We start from the raw sequence: 22,231 nt of genomic DNA on the forward strand, positions 1-22,231 counted from the left end.
CGTTTTACTACATTAAAGGCGCTGTATAAATACAAGTTGTTGTTGCAATGCCACTGTAATTAAAAAAAAAATCAAAATGGCCATCCCATACCACATTCATTCCCGAAGATTCCTATATGCAATGGGACAAATCCAGAGGCAGCAACCAAATCAGTAGGAATCTAGTTGCTAGGACTTGAGAAAACTATCAAAGCTCAGAATGAGTCACTTTTCCTTCCAGAGTTTCGTGTGTTTAGATGAACTGTTCTGGTAACTTCACCGTATTCCACTCCCGAAGTGTTTTGATAAGACAAAGCAAGGAACTGTTGAAATCTGAAACAAGAAATGAAATTGCTGGCACACCCTAAAGCTATTCACATGTTCTTTGTTCCGCTATTGTCAGCGTTCCTCAGTGGTAGAACTCTCGCCTCTGAGTCAGAGATTGTGGCTTCAGGTTCCACTCCAGAGACATGACCGCATAATCTAGGCTGACAATCCAGTGCAGTACTGAAGGAGCGCTGCACTGTCGGAGGTGGAGTCTTTCGGATGAGACGTTAAACCGAAGTCCTGTCTGCTCCTCTCTGGTGGACGTAAAAGATCCCACTGCACTATTTCAAAGTAGAGCAGGCGAGTTCTCCCCGTGTCCTGGCCAATATTCATCCCTCCACTAATATCACGTTGCTGTTTGTGGCAGTTTGCTGTGAGCAAATTGGCTGCTGCTTTTCCTACATTGTAACAGTGACTACACTTCAAAAGTACTTCATTGGCTGTAAAGCGCTTTGGGATGTCCTGAGGTTGTGAAAGACGCTATATAAATGCAAGTTATTTCTTTTCCTTAGGTTTTTTTAATGCATTTTTTCATTGTCTAATATGAAAGTTATCTCAGTCATCCTGTTTTTCTTTTAAACATGTTACAACTCATCCCATCAATACTTCTTATGATTTTACATCTTCCCCTGATTCTATTAAAATGTTTGTTTATCTTTCAATTTTTCAGTCCGGATGAAGGGCTGGCCACCTGAAATGTTAATTTATCTGTTCTCTCCACAGATGCTGATTGACCTGCAGTGTGATTCCAGCAGTTTCTGTTTTTGAAATTTTGGTTTGGGGTTTTGGTCTTTGCTAAATCATATCTTAAAGTGACACTGGTTTAGATATTCGAGTGTTAGCCAGGAGGCATTCACTCAGACTTCAATAGATTTCACCAGTGATATAATCAACTTTGTAACATTTAATGTATTACCATTTTTCAAGTGAAAGGTTTCAATATTTGTGGGAAAATCCAAAATATATTAGCATTTTTGGTATAAAACTCCAATATATATAAATAGGACGGGGTTAAAGATGGAAAACCCTAAAACACAACATTTTCAAGTGAATTGACGTTCTCTCTCAGTGGTCTGAGATGATGAATTTCAGAACTGTGACTGAAATTCATCGTCTCAATCAGACCTAATTTGCATGACGGTTCTTTGTGCTCAATTACTGTGTATTTCATTCATTTCCACTGAAATGATTCAGATACTCAGTAACTGAGCATAAGGAGCCACAGTTACACAATGCAAATTAGGTGAAACTTGTTCATCACTCCAGGCTTCACTCATTGCCACTTAAAGAGACACTGGCACATTCACTCAACACTGCCGCCGTGGAGGCTGAAGTAACCATGAAGTTAATTTTGCTAAAGAGCATCTAATCCACACGCATGCCATTTCTATCCTGATATTTTATGATGCTGTAATATGCTTTGATATGTGTTGTGGTGCCACATCCAAGAATTTGACAGACAAAATAACTTGCCCAACAAGTTTCTATATAAATCTCACAATTAGTGGACTTCACGATTATTTAGCATCGTGAATATAAACTCAGCTGTAGCTTCAGAAAGGAATTGGACAGATGCTGAATCAGCGGCAAATGGAGGTATTGGTGTGAGACCACAGCAGTGTTATCTAATTGTGAAACAACCAGAATTAAGATGGAAGCTGACTTTCCTTGACCAAACCTTAAAATGGGTGATGCACGCAAATGCTTACGTCTGTAACTGAGCAAAGAGCTTGGCCGTGGGTGCTTTGAAGTGGGTATTTTACACGTTAATTACTCCTTATGCCAATCAGACAGAATTGCGCTTTCAGTAGCTGTCAAATGTTAAAATTAAAAGTGTCCGAACCTACAGACAAGTGCATCACAATTGGCTAACCATCAAGGAAGCTTTGTTCTATAAGGAGCATGTCAAAAATTAAGCATATTGGTCTATGATATATCATGGTATTGGCTTCTTTCTTTCCATCATGGCACAAAGAGTTAAAAACTAGGTTCACTCACAGAAAATGGCCCAGATAGTTTTGATGCACAATAGCCCAGAGCAGCTATTATGTCTGCACTTGGTATCTGTGTCAGGGGCCAAGCCATTCAATTCAAATACAAGCATCCAGGGGAGGTTGTTTAAATATATGTTTGATTCCCATCTCCTTGAGTTTGAGATATACAATAGTATAATAATGTTTTGGGCAGCAGAGGATGATTGGTCCATGGGATCTTCCTTTCCAAACCACCCATCAATTTCCTTATTGTGATTGGAATTAAGAGTTCCTGTATCACCTTTTACTAACAGTTATTCACCCAATTTTTAAAAAAAAATCTGTCATGGTTTTCTGTTCCACAATTCTGTCACCGTCTAACTTTACAAAATTAAAACTTTAAACTGTGTCTCAAATTTTGTGCCGAACACAAAGTTCCCAGATCAAATTTGTTCATAGTGGTAAAAATCTTTATCAAGCTCCCCCAAATCTTTCCATTCCCAGGATAGACAATCTTGCTTCAAAACTTATGTAAATGCATATTAGATACATAGTTGAATTTCCTTTGTCGTGTTTAAATTTTGAACGTATATTTTGTTTGGGTAATCCATCTGAAGTCATCAGAGAGAAACTTAGGAAAGTCAGCACTGAACTGTCACATCAGACCAATATTAAGGGACCTTGTTCCAGGTCCAGTTCACATTGTAGTTTTGTGCAGCAGATACAACTGATTCTGTGTCTTTTGAGGAGAGATAATTAAGTGTTTAACTATTGTAAGTCTACAGTGTGTCATTGCTGTTTAATAAATCTGTTTGGAAGTTTACAGCTGTTGACTCTCTAAAGACAGAGTCCCATAGTTTCAAACACCAAATAATCAAGCTCACAACAATTCAGTTTAATAGCTTTATTGAACAGCCCTGTGAAATACAAAAAGAGTTTAAATTCTACCTCAATCCGAGTACAGTAGTTTTAGCATGCTATCTACTCAAGTCTGTTCTGTTCTAACAGTAAGTGGCTACAACAACAACTTGCATTTATATAGCGCCTTTAACATAGTAAAATGTTCCAGGGCACTTCACAGGAGCGATTATCAATCAAAATTTGATACCGAGCCACATAAGGAGATATTAGGACAGGTGACCAAAAGCTCGGTCAAAGATGTAGGTTTTAAGAAGCAACTTAGAGGAGTTAGAGGTGGAGAAGTGGGGAGAAGTTTAGGGAGGGAATTCCAGAGCTTAGGACCAAGATGGCTGAAGGCACGGCCACCAATGGTGGAGCAAAGGAAATCGGGGATGCGCAAGAGGCCAGAATTGGAGGAACGCAGAGATTCCAGAGGGTTGTAGGGCTGGAGAAGGTCACCAAGATAGGGAGGGGCGAGGCCATGGAAGGATATGAGCACAAGGACGAGAATTTTAAATCGAGGTGTTGCCGGAACGGGATCCAGTGTTGGTCAGCGAGCACACTACCTACATTTATACCCAATCAGCTTTGCCCTAATCAGAACCACAAAACCATTGGTTTTCACACAGGCATTGTTCCCCTGTCTCACGCTGCGTACAATGACTATCCGGTTATACATCTCCTTTCTACGTGACTGAAACAGAGATGAGTAAGGACATTAGGTTATTATCAGATACACGCACAGACATTGCAGCTTTAACAAAGCTATCTCATCACCTCAATAACAGTAACAGTTTTAATAGTATAAGGATAAATGTTGAATGCAGAAGGAAGAATGCAGGTTTCAGCTCGTAGGGAGTCAAGATCTAGTAATGGAAACTGCGCTTTTGCGGTGAATATAAGTTCGAGGTATTGCGAGGGAGCCTGAACTGTGCAGGGAGTTTGGTGCTGAGGAAAAAGCTTTTTTAAAAAAAAATTTCAATCAATTCCTTAAAGACAACCATCTTGGCAGGACCTATTGAGAATTCTTTATCATTTCTATCATCTTATATCTGTTCTCATTAGAAGGTTGATATACATTATCTTTGTGAGCTTACCTTTGTGTATTGTTCAGTAGAAACTGAGTGGGAATATTTGCAGGAGGTGTTTATTTTCTGCTGCACAGCATTCTGAGCCAATCTTGGCCATAACCTTCACAATAGATGATGGTCCAGTAAACATAACTTAGGAATCATAGAAACTCACGGCACACAAGGAGGCCATTCGGCCCATCGTGTCCGTGCCGGCCAAGAAACAGCTATCCAGCCTAATCCCACTTTCCAACTCTTGGTCCGTAGCCCTGTAGATTACGGCACTTCAAATGCACATCCGAGTACTTTTTAAATAAGATGAGGGTTTCTGCCTCTCCCACCCTCTCAGGCAGTGAGTTCCAGACCCCCACCACCCTCTGGGGGAAAAAACTTCTCCTCAACTCCCCTCTAATCCTTCTACCAATTACTTTAAATCTATGCCCCCTGGTCACTGACCCCTCTGCTAAGGGAAATAGGTCCTTCCTATCCACTCTATCTAGTCCAGTCATAATTTTATACACCTCAATTAAATCTCCCCTCAGCCTCCTTTGTTCCAAAGAAAACAACCCCAGCCTATCCAATCTATCCTCATAGGTAAAATTCTCCAGTCCTGGCAACATTCTTGTAAATCTCCTCTGTACCCTCTCTAGTGCAATCACATCTTTCCTGTAATGTGGTGACCAGAACTGTACACCGTACTCAAGCTGTGGCCTAACTAGTGTTTTTTACAGTTCTAGTATAACTTCCCTGCTCTTACATTCTATGCCTCGGCTAATAAAGGAAAGTATCCCATATGCCTTCTTAACCACCTTATCCACCTGTCCTGCTACCTTCAGGGATCTGTGGACATGCACTCCAAGGTCTCTCTGTTCCTCTACACCTCTCAGTATCCTCCTATTTATTGTTTATTCCCTTGCCTTGTTTGCCCTCCCCAAATGCATTACCTCACACTTCTCCGGATTGAATTCCATTTGCCACTTTTCTGCCCACCTGACCAGTCCGTTGATACCTTCCTGCAGTCTACAGCTTTCCTCCTCACTATCAACCACACGGCCAATTTTTGTATCATCTGCAAACTTCTTAATTATGCCCCCTACATTTAAGTCTAAATCATTGATATATACCACAAAAAGCAAAGGACCGAGTACTGGGCCCTGCGGAACCCCACTGGAAACAGCCTTCCAGTCGCATAAACACCCATCGACCATTACCCTTTGCTTCCTGCCACTGAGCCAATTTTGGATCCAACTTGCTACTTTCCCTTGGATCCAATGGCCCAATAGGCCCAAGCCTGGGAGCTTGCTTTAAATATGCCCACTTAAGGTGGCCAATATATGGTACTGGCAAGGTGGTAATTTTCTCTGCACCATCTTACAGTTCCACCCAATGTCTCACCTGCTCGTATTTCTGCTTTAAAGTTCTTATTTTGGCTGCATTATATCAATGTGTAAAGTTACTGTTTGGTTGCAGGCTGTTGATGTGACTTTGTACTTGTGTAACTGCTGTGTTTTGTTTCTGTTGTAGGTTATGGGGCAATGGCAGAGGTATCAACAATCGTAGAAAAAGTTCAAGAGTGCTTGGAACAATCTCCACAGCCACTCCCTTAGAGCGCACCAGGGCTAACTTCGGAAAGGAATCCGTGTCCATACTTTATTGCTGCTTCTTATTCAGAATCTCTATCTTAATGTATCCATTAATCAAGGCAAAACTGGAATCAGTTTGTAGTTTATAATCCTAATCAAGCTATTCGAGCATTGTTATATTTTCTCAGTTACTAAAACCCAAACGATTGAAAATCAGCTTGAAGGATTGTAAAATACTGAGTTCTGACTGTTGTTGGCAATGTTTTTCTGCTGGTTGGAATATTTGCCAGCAGGTATTTTCTGGAAGGCAATAAATCCAAACAGCCTCTATGAATTTTCCTCTCTGAGATGAGATGCTGCCACGTGCATCCTGCCCAGCATTTTGGCCATACCTGTCATCAAAGATACGTACATCAGACTGTGACCATGACCTGTCATCAAAGATACGTACATCAGACTGTGACCGTGTAGCAGTGACGAGCACCATAGCTGTCGCACCCTTGGGTTGTTTAATGTTGGACATTTTGGACATACCTGATGATGTGCTGAACTCACCCAGGTTTCTGCCACTCGAACTGCAATCAGCAGTTTAAGATGATAGATTAGCATATTGAGTCTGAATTCTATTCATGAGATTCTTTATATTTGATAGGATTTTAAAGACAACAGCTGTTAACGTTTATCATCCAAGACGTTCGCTGTGTTTAGAAAACTGATAAGTTGTAGTGTTACAACATCAGAGACTATTGCCTGTAGTGTTACGATTCTATCTTGAATTACCTTGATTTTCCAATAAAAACTTATCCAGAATTGCAGTTTTTTAACGGCTGTATCTGTGATGTGAGATTATACCTGATGCAAAAGAATTTTAAACTAGCCAAACACAATGTAGATGAAGTAAGGATATGAGGGCAGATTTGGAATCAGTGTCACCAATGCAGCATTTAAGTGCGAGGGCTGGGGCCATCTGCCAGAGGCTCCCTTTTGCCAAATCCCTGCCCAATTAGTGAAAGAAAGGTCTTGCATTTATATAGCACCGACCTCGACCTCAGGGCCTCCCAAAGTGCTTTCCAGCCAATGAAATACTTTTGAAGTGTAGTCACTGTGGTAATGTCGGAAAAGTATTAGCCAAGTTGCGCACAGCAAGATCCCACAAAACAGCAATGAGATAAACTTATGCTGATTGAGGGATAAATATTGGCCAGGACAACAGGGCAACCGCCCCTGCAGTTCTTTCAACTAGTACCATGAGAGGGCAGATTGGGCCTCGGTTTAATGTCTCATCCGAAAGACGGCACCTCTGCTGGTACAGCACTCCCTCAGTACTGCACTGAAGTGCTATCCTGGATTTCTGTGCTCAAGTCTCTGGAGTGGGACTTGAACTCACCACCGACCGGCAGTGCGCAACTTTCTTCCAGCCTAAAGATACGTGTAAAAGCTTTATTACATAAGGTTACTTTTCTCCCTTGTTCAGAATATAAAAGGCTAAGAAGTCGAGCTGTCGTTATTTTCTAACTTTAAAGAATTAATTTGACGCACAATGCGACAGTTTGTACCAAAAGTAGTAACTTTTCAAACAACCTTTTTCTTTCTAACGAGTACAACTCATGGAAAAGAATTGATCAGAAAGGTTCCTTTCCTAAAAGCATCTTGTTCTGATGTCCGTGGTTCTCCTGAAAACCCTTGTGGAATGAGCTGGTTTTTGTGGAATGAGCTGGTTTTTGTGGAATGAGCTGTTTTATATGGTTTCCTTTACAAAATCTGCTGTTTAATGATCAAACATCAAAGAACCCATCAGTTTGCAGACTTTGCTTCTTTATCTCTGTAACTGTCCGCATAGTTTCTCCTTATCAGTTAATTCAGATATAATCTTACGAATGTTCCATCTTGTCCTGGAGTATACATACGTTTCCCTCTCTCAGCATGTTCTTTACCAAAAAATCGAGGGTTTCATTACAAGTCCATTATTTTAGTCTTCTTTAAAACAAGTATCAAAAGTCCAAAATCCTTCAATTACAACACTTAAATTCACTCAAACTGTCCCTTGCACAATCTCCTATCCCTTATAGGACAGTATCATACTGTGTTCACCCATCTGCAAAAAAGGAAGCAATACGTTTCTAAAGGGAGCTCTTAAATATTCTTTTACATTTCATTGCTTAAGTAGTTTTTTTTAAAGGGAGGATGGAGGGAATTATATTTCAAAGCAGCAAAACATGTCGGAACAAAAGAACATCAAATATTGTCTGCAGAATCACCAGAAAGTAATTTTTTTGACAAAAGTTTGACAGGACATGAAGATTAAAACAACAGCGGGTGGAAGAGGTGCTGTTACAATACAATCTATCGCTGCTGCTTAGGAAGCAACAAGACATCTAAGATGCAAGGTCCCAGGCTGGTTGCCAAGTCCATAAAAAAGTTAATGATATTTCTGTCTTGCTTTTAAAGCTTCCATATCACCCTATTTAATGGTTGAAGTGGCACAAGGTGAGAGCAAGACAGGAATATCAGCTGGCACACCAGGGCTGAATTTGACACAGCTGCCATTATACCATAAAACATATCTGCAGGCCCTTGGCACACCCACTGGCAATGACTAATGGTAACTTCCTCCACAGATCCTGGATAAGCACGGAGACAGTTGTTTCCGCTGCTACCTGCTTCAAGGACACTTGCAGCCGAGGGGGCAGGGCTGCTCGTGGCAGTGAAGTTCAGTGCTATCCTCACATTTTCTGCCTCTGCCTCCCTCCACACTGACCTGGGGTTCATCTGCATTATTGGCCAACCTTCTGCCCATATGCCTATCAAACAAGTGATTGACGCACTGGGCAGCCTGACCAGCACTTTCCTCTCTTTTGCTACTGAATAATAACAGCAGCATGACACAACTGCCCAATTTCACTGCAATGCTACATTTCCTAAAGAACAAGAGGTCATTGGCATCTGGGCAGGGGGCTGCTCCTCCTCCTCACCAATGCACTGATTCAATGCACTTAAAGCTCACAAACTGCAAGCTCCAGGATGTATGCCGACACACCAGTGCTCGCATATCTCAGTGAGAACATTGCAAGGCGCTTATTTGGTGGTTTCTTGTTCTGCGCCAACTACCAGACAGCTTTCCCATGCCTACAGTGACTGAAAAGAAATAAATGTTGGAATGTTGCCAACAAGATGCGCCTTGTCGCAGAGCCTTTGTTGTGGGATACTCTGCATGATGTTTATGCAGTGATGTGTTTGCCAGTGTGGGACGAATGAAAAGGGAGAGCTTGAGGAAGCCTCTGGCATCACCTTTTCCTACAGCCTCAAAGGGAACCAAGGGCTTGTCATTTCTGGGCTATCCCCAGTTCAGGTTTGCTTTGTTCCTTTGTATCACCTTGTACAAGCAATGTAGTCTTGAGATGTAAATTGAATGCAGTGCCGGATGTGTGTCCATTGTGTGTGTCAGTAGCTGACATGACATCATTCAGCTCCATTACATGCCTTTACAAGATGACTGTGCTAAAGGTTTCAATTGTAAGTTGCAGCTTCAGTGTGTGCACTGCTGGAGTTTGGGTGTTCATAATAAACAATGAAAGACAACAAGATTGTTTGAGGGCTTGGTATGAGCTAGCAGTAAGTGTGTAACAAGTTGACAGGAAATGCTTTGAGCAAGGGTACCTGTTATATGACTTGCCATATCTGGGCAGTGTACTTAAAATCTGCCCTCTTTGTCTGTAACTGTTGCCAAGTCATGTGGGTCCTGTACACAGCATCAACCGTGCCTGCTACCTCCTGCCAGGTAGGCTGCACTGTTGTCCTTGAGGGAAAGTCAAACAGGACAACCCTTCTTGCTCACACACCTTGTAGCAGCACCTCCACTTCGTCATACACCAAGCAGGGTTTGGATGTTGTACCGCTCCATCACATGACCGCAGACTCCATTTTCTGGCTCCGATCTGTTTTTTCCATCCACTAATATTGGCCAGGCACCTTTGGCTCACACGGCCTTTGTTCCCGAGGAACTTCAAAGCTCCAGTTTCCATTTTGATGTGAAATGGCAGCTGATGGAGAATGGGCCAGGAAAGCAGATGTGAACCAGAGCAGGACTTTTGAAGCTGGAGTAAACTAGACTTTGAGGCTTGAAGATGCTTCCCACACCTTAATTACTCTATGGATGTTAGAAATTGCTTTCCACAATTGAAGGGACATGGGCTACAATTACTTTACATTTGAGGCTTTCAGTGTGTCATTTTTGAAAAATGTAGAAAAAACTGACTTGAAGTGACCAGTTTCTTAATCAGGTTGTTTAACCTGTTTTAACCATTTTTATCACCTTTGAGGCTAGTTACAAAAACACTGGGGTCAATTCTAACTTTGTGCGATAGTGTCAAACAGGAGATAGCAAATCGCCAGTCCATTTTCCAAAAATGAAAATAAAAATTGGGGAGAGTTGTAGAACAGGCCGGCGATTTGCTATCACCTGTTTGACAATATTGCACAAAGTCAAAATCTCCCCCACAATGTTTTGCCTAGTTTGTGCTTCCACCAACTCTTCTTCCTCTCTTCACCTACAAACCATCACTGGTGTTGATCTCATTCCAAAGCCTCATCTTTGAGGAGTATCACTGAGAGCAATGGTCCGCCTGTTCTGTTGCTGCCCTGAAGAAACCCCAAGCCATCGGAGGTGGACACTTTCACCAATCCCATGAGCTGCCATAGCTCTCCACCTGCCTCAAGCTGTAAGATTTTTGTTTTCAGGAGTAGAGGCACTAACAAATGTGAACAGGGAGACCATCGCATGGAAGTCTAGCACGAGCAATCCGACCGCACCCCGCGTTTAATATCAAATGAGCTGAAACGTATTTGCACTTTGAGATTGAGAACAAGTCTGTGAGGCTTTGGGAAGCATCAGATGGTCCTCTCTGTCTTTGGCACACTTTAGACACGCAGAGTAATGAGGCCACTTTCCAACTTTCAGCTCACAGTGGGAAACCTCACACTCCGATTGTGCAACGTTGCACGCTTATTTTCTGATCACTATTTTTGAAGTGGTTGAAAAATGGTGCGCGGCCCAAAGCGACAATTTCCCAGGTTTGCTCTCACTGGCCGAGGCTTCCTGCCTGGATCACAAAGGCAGAGATTTCACCCTTTTGGTGCCTCACTTAAAACCAAAAAGGAACCATGATGAGACTTTCTCTTCGAAGATAAAACTCATTTGAAAGAACTCCAAAGTATTGTGAAGAGGAGAAAAAAAACGTGATAAAAGCGGTTTGTTTGAGGAAAATTATGGGAAATGTGTCACAAAACATTGTGGGAGAGGTGAAATTGCATGAGGGCCATCAATTCTCGGGATTAGGATCAGTTCTATATAACAGGCTAACAGGATGGGAAAATGAAGTTGCTGAAGTGTGTTTATTTGTAGGAAACCCAAATATATTTAAATACAAAACCTCTCCTGCTAAAAACGTTAAAAAGATTTTTCTAGCGTTCGTTCGAAACCTTGGAATTCGCTGTTTTGCTCCGAATGTGCTCAGATATTCACTATCGTCTATAGTCCTGTTAATTTTAAGTTGTTTATTTGCTTGAAAATTTCTAGTTATCCAGTATTTTGCCTACATGACGTTCACTAGATACTTCAAAGAGTAATTCATTGGTTGTAAGGGACTTCAGGCCACCCTGAGAGCATGAAAGATGCAATTCTTTCACATTCTCTTGTTCAAATTTACATAAAACTGCACAGGAGGTTTATTTTTTGTTTGGAAGAAATTAAATTAATAACCAAGAGAGACATGAGTTCACGGCTGGGACAGGAGGAAGCTGAGGGGGGAGATATGGATTGGTGGGAGAAGAGGAGGACGCAGCAGAGGCAGCTGACTGGATAGTCTCAATCTTAGTGACAGAAATTCATGAGATCCTCACCCATGTTGGAGGTGAGGGTGGAAGGGGCAGAGGAAAGGCAATGGAGAAAAGAAGCCGGCGATTGTGTTTGCTCTCAAGGATGATCCTGGAGTTGTGGACAGTTTTGATAGAGGAGAACACGCCCCAATAGCACTTGATAAAGTCCAGACGTCTGCTCATAGATGGCTAAATCAGTTGTGCACCAGATAAGCTCAAGTCTGTTCCCTTTGCAGCTGAGGGAGTGAAGAAGGTGGCAACAATGGAAGAGAGTAAAGGTTTTTCTGAAGACAAGGGCATCAGAGGGTGAGGTGAGGGAATAGTGTATCTTTGCCAATCTGTTTCTCCCAGTGGCACCAAATAATCCATGCAATTTGGTAGAGAGCTGTCAGTAAAGGGAACGTTAACAGGGCCGGTCCCAGCCATGGGCATTCTGTTTTAACCTGCTCTTTGTTTTGTCACTTTTGTGTCAAGTTTTTCTATTTAAAAATCCTATGTAAACATTTACAATGGGAACCACCTATGTAAACTTATCATGCTGCAATTACACCCTATTGCCAGTGGAGGTGCTGCAATGCCTCAGCTTTGCATCCTCCCCTCTCCTCTTCCTCTTCCTCAGCCTGTACTAGTGAGAAACTTCAGTGCTCCAACCAACTGAACTCCACTTCCCAAATTGCAGGAAGTTTTGCTATTTTACCAATCCGTAAATCTTATTAAAGACCTGCCTGCTCTGTTCCACTGATCCCCCCACACACCACTTCACCTGAAGCCTACACTTGGTCTTCACTCTTTGCTACTAAGCCACAAGACTTCGACTTATATAATAAAGGCACCCAGTTTTAAATGGAACAGAATTGAAACAGGAGTGGTCCTCTCCTTTGTGACAGTTTACAGAGGGGAAAGGAACAAAAAAGGAGAATCTGGATCTTTCCACAGAGTTTAAGGAGATAAGGGCTCAGTCTGAAGAGCAGTTCAGTGTCATCAGAAGCTACAGTCGAGAGGAATCACCTGTTACAGAGTATTTATCCTACGTGCGACAGGAAAGATTTAAAAGCACGTTGCAGGTCTCCTTTCTGCACTAAAGTAGGAGGACGCACTCAGGGGGGATTATTTGGCACGTGATAGGATGTAAGGGAAACTAATGTTTTTAAAAGAAGGCCAGATGGAGGACAATCTTTGTGGTTATCACTGTTTACATTAGATAGATCTTCCTGTGGTTCACTGTAATGCTTAGACTTTAACCTGGGTCTGGTTAGATGATAGCAGAGGTGCCAGGGTGTGGGGTAGCTTGGTGGGTGAGGGGATTGGTACCATGTTCTAAGATATGTGAACAAACATGGGTCAGGAATTACAAACAGGATTTCCACTCTGTCTTCTTGACTGTCCTCCAAGATCTGCGCTCCTCTAATTCTGGCCTCTTGCACATCCCCGATTTCCTTCGCTCCACCATTGGCGGCCGTGCTTTGAGCTGCCTCGGCCCTAAGCTCTGGAATTCCCTCCCTAAACCTCTCCACCTCTCTACCTCTCTCCCCTCCTTTAAGACGATCCTTAAAACCTACCTCTTTGACCAAACTTTTGGTCACCTGTCCTAATATCACCTTACGTGGCTCGGTGTCAAATTTTGTCTGATACTCGCCCCTGTGAAGCACCCTGGGATATTTTACTACGTTAAAGGTTATTGTTGTGTTCTCACTGGTCTGTGAAGACATTTTGACTCCGAGGTTGATTTTAAGCCCCGGATGGGAACAATGCCCAGCCTCTGGCCTGTCCGGGGGGGGGGGGTCCGGACGATTTTAATGGCTGGGCCTCATTAGCCCATTTCCCGATGAAAAGAGTCTGGAAGTCAGTGGGAAGTGGCTGATTGGCTGTTTAAATCGGGTAGCACCCAATCACCACCGGGGGCTGGAGGAAACAGTATTCCCCGGCACTAAGGTAAGTCTTCAGGAGGAGGGACTGACAGGGAGCACGGTCAGGGGAGAGGGAGGGAAGCCCAAGGCATGGGAGGCCCTAGCTTTCCTTGTGGGGGGGAGCATTCCTGCTCCATCTGGCCCACAAGGAACCTTAAAATATATTTGTGAAAAAACCTTTCTGGGCCTCTCATGGTCCAGGATTCACTTCCTGGCGGCTTTGGCCTTGCAAGAAAGCCGCCATCACTCCCAATCTTAGGCCTCAGGTTAATATTGCAGTCAGGCCCTGATGATGTCATTGGAGCCTGATCTGCATATTTAAAGAAGGATCCCACTGGCTTCGAGGGTTGGGTCCTTGCTGCCAGCAATTTAAACCCTGCCAGGAAGCCAGAGACCATCTCCTCTGCTGCATTTTAACTGCATCTCTCCCCGCCCGGTTTCTGCCGAGCAGGAGGAGTTAAAATTCCTCCCACTGCGTCTAATACCTTAGTTGCTATGTAATATATCTCCGAGTTACACAGACAGTTTCCCTGCCAGGCATAAAGGCCACCACAGACTAATATCAAAACCAAGACAGGAGAGAAAGCATGTGAGCCTCAGGGAACAACACTTTCAAGTGAAAGGGAGATAAAAGCATATCTAAAAAGGTCTTGTGTCTAGAACACATCCGTTGTCCTTCAAAGAGTCACTAGTATTAAAAAAAAGTCGTATTATACTAATTTCTTTTAACCTGCAGCCAGAAAATTATAACCACCTCCCAATCTGCAAACTTCCCTCATGAGCAAAACATTCACCTCTAATTGACCTCAGGAATTTACAGAAGTGAGACTTTCTGGTCTTGGGGGGTCAGACCAGCTGCAACACAGCTCTTAGTTAAAAGCCGAATAATAGATTGTCAATTAAATGGTACAATTTGCGAGTTTTTAGAAAAGAATATTGTCTGACTTACCATGAGCAATGCCACAAGAGGTCCACTAATTTATGTAGCCACGTAATTAAAAGTCTTGCATCTAAGTGCAAATCCATCTTCCAAACATTCACACCTGAAGTGTGTTGCAAGACAAAGATAGTTTGGCCAAAATAGCCACTTAACTAAGTTACCAATCAAAAATCCAATTGACGAAATGTAACTGAATCTATAAAATGCAAATGAGAACGTCTCGCTGTTTTGAGCACGGATTGAACAGCTGGAGATAAGAGATGGGGAGGGATTCTCGCTTTTGTGAAATCCTTGGCCGTGCTGAAGGCTCCGGCCATCACAGTGTTACGCTTCTGACCCTGGCTGATTTTCTGGAGTCAGGGTAACTTGCATTTTTCAGTGATCTCCGCAGCCTGTGGCAGGGAGTCCGTCCAGGAGCTGCTGCATGGTGTTAGTGGGTGGGCTGGGTCATCTGGTGGTGTGGGCTGGCCAGTTGGGATTCCAGCCCACCTCCCAGCTCATCGGTCAACAGTCCTGTCACTGAGGCTTGTCGAGCAATCAGCGAGATGGGACGTGATCACTGCAGCAGAGAGATATGACAGGGATAGGTTGAAAAAGAAACGCATGGGTAAAAATCAACGAGTGCCGTAGAGGCACAGCAAAGTGACCCACTGAGTCGTAGATTCTACACCTTCCTGTGATTCCTCACGGAGTAAGATCCCAAACTCCGTCAGCTTTGGGGAAGCCATCAGGTTGAGATAAGGCACTTCTTCAGAGGGAGTGAATCACTCTTGAACACCTGCTAGTACGTTTCAGAGCGTCATTCGCTAAGCTTTAACAATACCCTAATGCCCAACCTCTGAGGGACATAAAATGGTTAATAAGGGAGTACAGAGGCGTAAGGCAGGCATATAGAGGGCAATTGTAGGAGAGGAAATAAACATCACAACATTAAGGTCTCGAGTATTTAATTTTCATTCAACAATTACACAAAGAATCTGGAGATAGTCCTCTATCATAGAGGCCTCCAGACTAGGATGAGAGGGTTGTCCTATGAGGAGATTGAGTAGAATGGGCCTATACTCTCTGGGGTTTAGAAGAATGAGAGGTGATCTCATTGAAACTTATAAGATTCTGAGGGGGCTTGACAGGGTAGATGCTGAGAGGTTGTTTCCCCTGGCTGGAGAGTCTAGAACTGGAGAGCAAAGTCGCAGAATAAGGGGTCGGAGATTCAAAACTGAGATGAGGAGGAATTTCTTCACTCCGAGGGTTGTGAATCTTTGGAATTCTCCACCCCAGAGGGCTGTGGATGCTGAGTCATTGAGTATATTCAAGACTGAGATCAATAGATTTTTGGACTCTCGGGGAATCAAGGGATATGGGGATCGGGCAGGAAAGTGGAGTTGAGGTCGAAGATCAGCCATGATCTGATTGAATGGCGGAGCAGGCTCGAGGGGCTGAATGGCCTACTCCTGCTCCTATTTCTTTTGTTCTTATGTACCTAAGGAGCTGTTGCTCTCAGAATCACTAATATTGTAGCTCTAGTAACAATCTGCTGAATAAAAAGACACATTTAAAAAATATATGTTTTTGTTAAATAATTGAATTAAGAGTGAAATAGGACTCCTGAAATAACTGCCACTTTTACAGTGGGCAGCCCAGGGAACTCGATGCTGATGTTCTTCACCATCTACACTTGTAATCCATTTCCTGAATGTGACCGTATCACATCTGCCAATGTACCTAACGCAGAACAGTAGAGGAAGGCTGGACAGACTGGGATAAGGTATGGCTGTTTAAAAATCTCTTCAATAAACAAAACAAAATACATTTTTTAATAAGAACTATGGAGGGATGGGAGTCCCATTAATTTTGTTTTCATTTATAACCCTTTTTTTTGAGCAACTATCATTTTTTTTTATTATGAAATCTGTTTTGAAAAAGAGAGATAATTTCAAATAAATTGGATTTGCTGGTGTCAAGTGAAGAGTTTCACGTGCCTTCTGCTGTCTAAGCTCTGGAATTCCCTCCCTAAACCTCTCCACCTCTCTCTCCTTTAAAACGCTGCTTAAAAACTACCTCTTGACCAAGCTTTCAGTCACCTCTCCTACGATCTCCTTCAGTGGCTCGGTGTGGATTTTTGCTTCTGAGACGCTGTATAAATGCAAGTTGTCGTTTTTGAAGGAAGTCTGTGAACTTGTGACAACAAAATTAAAGGACAGACAGCAGTGAATGGTGAGGGTGATTTTAATGTAGGTCTCTCAGAATATTATAAAGATGATGTCTTACCAACAGGATGTTGTGTTGCAGAATACAGAGACCAGGCAGTTATCAATTTGGTGTTATCAATAGCTCAGAGTTAAACCAAACATTATAGGAGCAATTTTAACCTAACTCGCCAGGCGGGAAACCAATGGAATCGGGTTTTACACCCTGCCCGATTTTACAGTCAATGGAGTATAATCGAGAGGGATGTCAAACCAGCATTGCACCCAATCCCGTCGGATTCCCATCAAGCGAGTTAGGTTAAAATTACCCCCTCTGTTTATAAGACGTCAACATATTGTAAGGTGCTATTACAGTTTGCACTTAGTGGTTTGGACGATGGGAGAGGGACACCCGTGAATTAACTCCCTGTGTTTACACACTGAGACTAGCTGCTTTATGCCAACGGCAGAGTTTATAGTTTGCCCTCCTGCAATCTGAACTATAGCAGCACTAAATGCAAAAGCTCCTCTATTGTGCCCTTTCCATGTAGTTTTCCACTCACCCTCCTCTACTGAAGGCACAGACCTACACAGCCACCCTCAGGTACCTTACCCACGTGCCGATTCTATGCTAGATGGGCGAGACGTTAAACCGCCTTTTCATAAGAACATAAGAAATTGGAGCAGGAGTAGGCCAATCGGCCCCTGGAGCCTGCTCCGCCATTCAATAAGATCATGGCTGATCTGATCCCAACCACAAATCTAAAGAACACAAGAAGTCGGAGCAGGACCCGGCCACATAGCCCCTGGGCCCTCTCCGCCACCCACAGGGCATTGACCGATCCGAACTCAGCTTCATGTCCAATTTCCTGCCCGCTCCCCATAACCCCTAATTCCCTTTACTTCTAGGAAACTGTCTATTTCTGTTTTAAATTTATCTAATGATGTAGCTTCCACAGCTTCCTGGGGCAGCAAATTCCACAGACCTACCACCCTCTGAGTGAAGAAGTTTCTCCTCATCTCAGTTTTGAAAGAGCAGCCCCTTATTCTAAGATTATGCCCCCTAGTTCTAGTTTCACCCATCTTTGGGAACATCCTTACTGCATCCACCCGATCAAGACCCTTCACAATCTTATATGTTTCAATAAGATCGCCTCTCATTCTTCTGAACTCCAATGAGTAGAGTCCCAATCTACTCAACCTCTCCTCATATGTCCGCCCCCTCATCCCCGGGATTAACCGAGTGAACCTTCTTTGTACTGCCTCGAGAGCAAGTATGTCTTTTCTTAAGTATGGAGACCAAAACTGTATGCAGTATTCCAGGTGCGGTCTCACCAATACCTTATATAACTGCAGCAATACCTCCTTGTTTTTATATTCTATCCCCCTAGCAATAAAAGCCAACATTCCGTTGGCCTTCTTGATCACCTGCTGCACCTGCATACCAACTTTTTGATTTTCTTGCACTAGGACCCCCAGATCCCTTTGTACTTCAGGTGGAAGTAAAAGATCCCACAGCACCAGTTGAAGATATACAGGGGAGTTCTCCCCGGTGGCCTGGCCAATATTTATTCCTCAACCAACATCATTAAAAATAGAATATCTGGAATTATCACATTGCTGTTTGTGGGAGCTTGCTGTGCGCAAATTGGTTTCCTACATTACAAGAGTGACTATGCTTGAAAAAGTACTTCATTGGCTGTAAAGTGCTTTGGGACGTCCTGAAAGTTGTCCTGAGGTCATGAAAGGTGCTATAGAAATGCAAGTCTTTCTTTCATTCACTCGTTCACTCTTTCCTTTTGACTGCATTTGCACGGTTACTACTGCGACACAAGCAACTTGCACTAATACAGTGCCTTCAATGAAGCAAGATTCTAGCGTAACACTTTAAACTATCTTTAACAGGCAACAAACATGAAACATCTTTGTGTGATCGGGGACAGAATTACCACCACTTGAACTTCATTCAACATATTCAGCTGCCGATGCCTAGATATGAAGTGGACTATAACCTGGTGTTGTAAGATTCCTTACAGATGCCTAGATACACAACCTTGCTTTTCAAACCAATACCCCAGATCCCACACAGAGATTCTGGCTAGGTTGGAGGCGGCTGACCTATCGGATTTAAAGAGGCAGGACATAGTTTGACTTTGGTTATATTAAATTTTCAAAATATACAAAACCATGGCTGGACATATTTTAATTTTTCATTATCGCAGGCTGTTTGGCGCTGAGTGGAGGGAAACACAGACAGGCTCAGGCTTCACTCCACATCCACAGACAGGCTCAGGCTTCACTCCACATCCACAGACAGGCTCAGGCTTCACTCCACATCCACATGTGCATTTTTCAGCAAGTGTCTCTCGATAGTTCTGAAGCATGAGGATTCTAACCATTATCCCCACCCCGATTAGCCAAGGAACATTCTGGACAATTGACATTAGTTGATTTTTGTTAGGCAAGAGTATTAAAGGTCACGGAACCAAGGCGGATAGATGGAGTTAAGATACTGATCAGCCATGATCTGATTGAATGGCAGCACAAGCTCGAGGGGCTGAATGGCCTCCTCCTGTTCCTAATTGCAGCATTCCTATTGTCAACTAGACTTCGATCAGCCAACTAAAAACATATACTAGTGATTGGACACCGTTCCTGGTCTGTTTGGCTCTCGATTGTTAATCAGTTCTTTTACTCACTGAGCCATTGGGGGGTGCTGTAGTCTTAAACATTTGCAGAGTGGGAGTTGTCACTGGCGTTTTTCCAAGTGCTGCAAATGTATCTTTGATATAAAATTCCCTGTCACACCTAATAACAATCATTGTACAACACTGGATACATAATGTAAAATGAATAATAAATGTACCAGATTTTTCATAGTGACGTGAAGTAATAAAAGTTTTGAAGGCCATTTCAAGCCAGCTAATGATAAATAAATCCGCCTGTGGGAAAATAAATATATTTGGAAATACAGAAAACATTATGTTGCAAGGTTAGTGTTTTACCTGAGACACTTTCTTGGGTTTAGTGATTTCAGTCATTTCCATATATGGACCTTAAACCCCTTTCGTGCCAGAGTGAACGCGCACTGTCCAATATCTGCTACTTATATGATAGCGTGACTCAGTGATATCTCAATGCCTCCCCTTGATATTGTGCGTCCTTGTGTAGCTTCAAACCTTATAAAGGCAGACTGAGAAAATACTTGGTAAGACGAGGATATATATGAATCATAAAGCTGCTATATAAAGCACCAGTACCCTCTCTGCCACCAAGACCACCTACTTCCACCTCTGTAACTTTGCCCGTCTCCGCCCCTGCCTCAGTTCAACTGCTGCTGAAACTCTCATTCATGTCTTTGTTACCTCTAGACTCGACTATTCCAATGCTCTCCTGGCCGGCCTCCCACCTTGCACTCTCCATAAAACTCCATAAGGTTAAATCTCATGGGATCCAAGGTGAGGTAGCCAATTGGATACAAAATTGGCTTGACGACAGAAGACAGAGGGTGGTTGTCGAGGGTTGTTTTTCAAACTGGATGCCTGTGTCCAGCGGTGTGCCTCAGGGATCGGTGCTGGGTCCGCTGTTATTTGTTATTTATATTAATGATTTGGATGAGAATTTAGGAGGCATGGTTAGTAAGTTTGCAGATGACACCAAGATTGGTGGCATTGTGGACAGTGAAGAAGGTTATCTAGGATTGCAACGGGATCTTGATAAATTGGGCCAGTGGGCCGATGAATGGCAGATGGAGTTTAATTTAGATAAATGTGAGGTGATGCATTTTGGTAGATCGAATCGGGCCAGGACCTACTCCGTTAATGGTAGGGCGTTGGGGAGAGTTATAGAACAAAGAGATCTAGGAGTACAGATTCATAGCTCCTTGAAAGTGGAGTCACAGGTGGATAGGGTGGTGAAGAAGGCATTCAGCATGCTTGGTTTCATTGGTCAGAACATTGAATGCAGGAGTTGGGATGTCTTGTTGAAGTTGTACAGGGCATTGGTAAGGCCACACTTGGAGTACTGTGTACAGTTCTGGTCACCCTATTATAGAAAGGATATTATTAAACTAGAAAGAGTGCAGAAAAGATTTACTAGGATGCTACCGGGACTTGATGGTTTGACTTACAGGGAGAGGTTAGACAGACTGGGACTTTATTCCCTGGAGAGTAGGAGGTTTAGGGGTGATCTTATAGAAGTCTATAAAATAATGAGGGGCATAGATAAGGTCGATAGTCAAAATCTTTTCCCAAAGGTAGGGGAGTCTATAACGAGGGGGCACAGATTTAAGGTGAGAGGGGAGAGATACAAAAGGATCCAGAGGGGCAATTTTTTCACTCAAAGGGTGGTGAGTGTCTGGAACGAGCTGCCAGAGGCAGTAGTGGAGGCGGGTACAATTTTGTCTTTTAAAAAGCATTTGGACAGTTACATGGGGAAGATGGGTATCGAGGGATATGGGCCAAGTGCAGGCAATTGGGACTAGCTTAGTGGTATAAACTGGGCGACATGGACATGTTGGGCCGAAGGGCCTGTTTCCATGTTGTAACTTCTATGATTCTATGATTCTATAAAACTCTACTGCCCGTATCCTAACTCGCACCAAGTCCCGTTCACCCATCACCCCTGTGCTCGCTGATCTACATTGTTTCCCGGTCTGGGAATGCCTTTATTTTAAAATTCGCATCCTTTATTTCAAATCCCCCCATGGCCCTCTCCCCCTCCCTATTTCTGTAACCTCCTCCAGCCCTACAACCCTCCGCGATCTCTGCGCCCCACCATTGGCGGCCGTGCCTTCAGCTGCCTGGGCCCTAAGCTCTGGAATTCCCTCCCTAAACCTCTCCGCCTCTCTCTCCTCCTTTAAAACACTCCTTAAAACCTACCTCTTTGACCAAGCTTTTGGTCATCTGTCCTAATATCTCCTTATGTGGCTCGGTGTCAAATTTTGTTTGATAATCGCTCCTGTGAAGCACCTTGAGATATTTTACTACGTTAAAGACGCGATATAAATACAAGTTATTGATATTTATTTAAAGTTCATCATTCAGTGCAGAACAGATTATAAGAGGTATATATATCCAAAAATATTAATTCTTGTACATTCTGCCTTCCTCCCTCCCAGAAAAAAAAATCAAAGTTAGACTTGTCTTTCATGCGACAATCTCTCCAGTCCACTTGCTTGTTAGTTGATTTGGACCCAGAGATACAGGGTTAGGTTTTCTGACTATTCAGAGTAAATGGTTGGAAAATCTTGCCCATACTGTCTCCCATCTGAGCTTCTGACTCGATTGGAGACATTATAAACACACTACTTTCTATTGTTGAGATATTTTCCTGCTCAGTCCCAGAAACGTGTTCGTTTTATAAAGTGTTCAATTGTCTGGTTTTGCCAGTGATTATTTTTTTATGATCAAGAATCCAAAGGATCTTCTGGGTTATAATTAACAAAGATTAAAACCTTTGTAAACATGAGTGTTAGTATTTAGTTTAGGCAA

General features: G+C 43.0%; 1 protein-coding gene across 3 annotated transcripts in view; it reads left to right on the plus strand.

Annotated features, from left to right (window-relative positions):
* Positions 1 to 18,907, plus strand: part of ppcdc (phosphopantothenoylcysteine decarboxylase) — a 94,463-nt gene extending 75,556 nt beyond the window's left edge. The window contains exons 4-5 of one of the 3 annotated variants that reach the window (XM_067973646.1): positions 16,183 to 16,318; positions 18,645 to 18,907. In XM_067973646.1, coding sequence (XP_067829747.1) covers positions 16,183 to 16,292 — 110 coding nt within the window. In that variant the 3' untranslated portion in view covers positions 16,293 to 16,318; positions 18,645 to 18,907. Of the gene's footprint in view, positions 1 to 5,773; positions 6,643 to 16,182; positions 16,319 to 18,644 lie in introns of those variants that run through there. The other 2 variants (XM_067973642.1, XM_067973643.1) reach the window with 2 other exon arrangements.
* Positions 18,908 to 22,231: the final 3,324 nt, after the last annotated feature.

This window comes from Heptranchias perlo, chromosome 38 (assembly GCF_035084215.1).
Source record: "Heptranchias perlo isolate sHepPer1 chromosome 38, sHepPer1.hap1, whole genome shotgun sequence".
NCBI lineage: Eukaryota > Metazoa > Chordata > Chondrichthyes > Hexanchiformes > Hexanchidae > Heptranchias > Heptranchias perlo.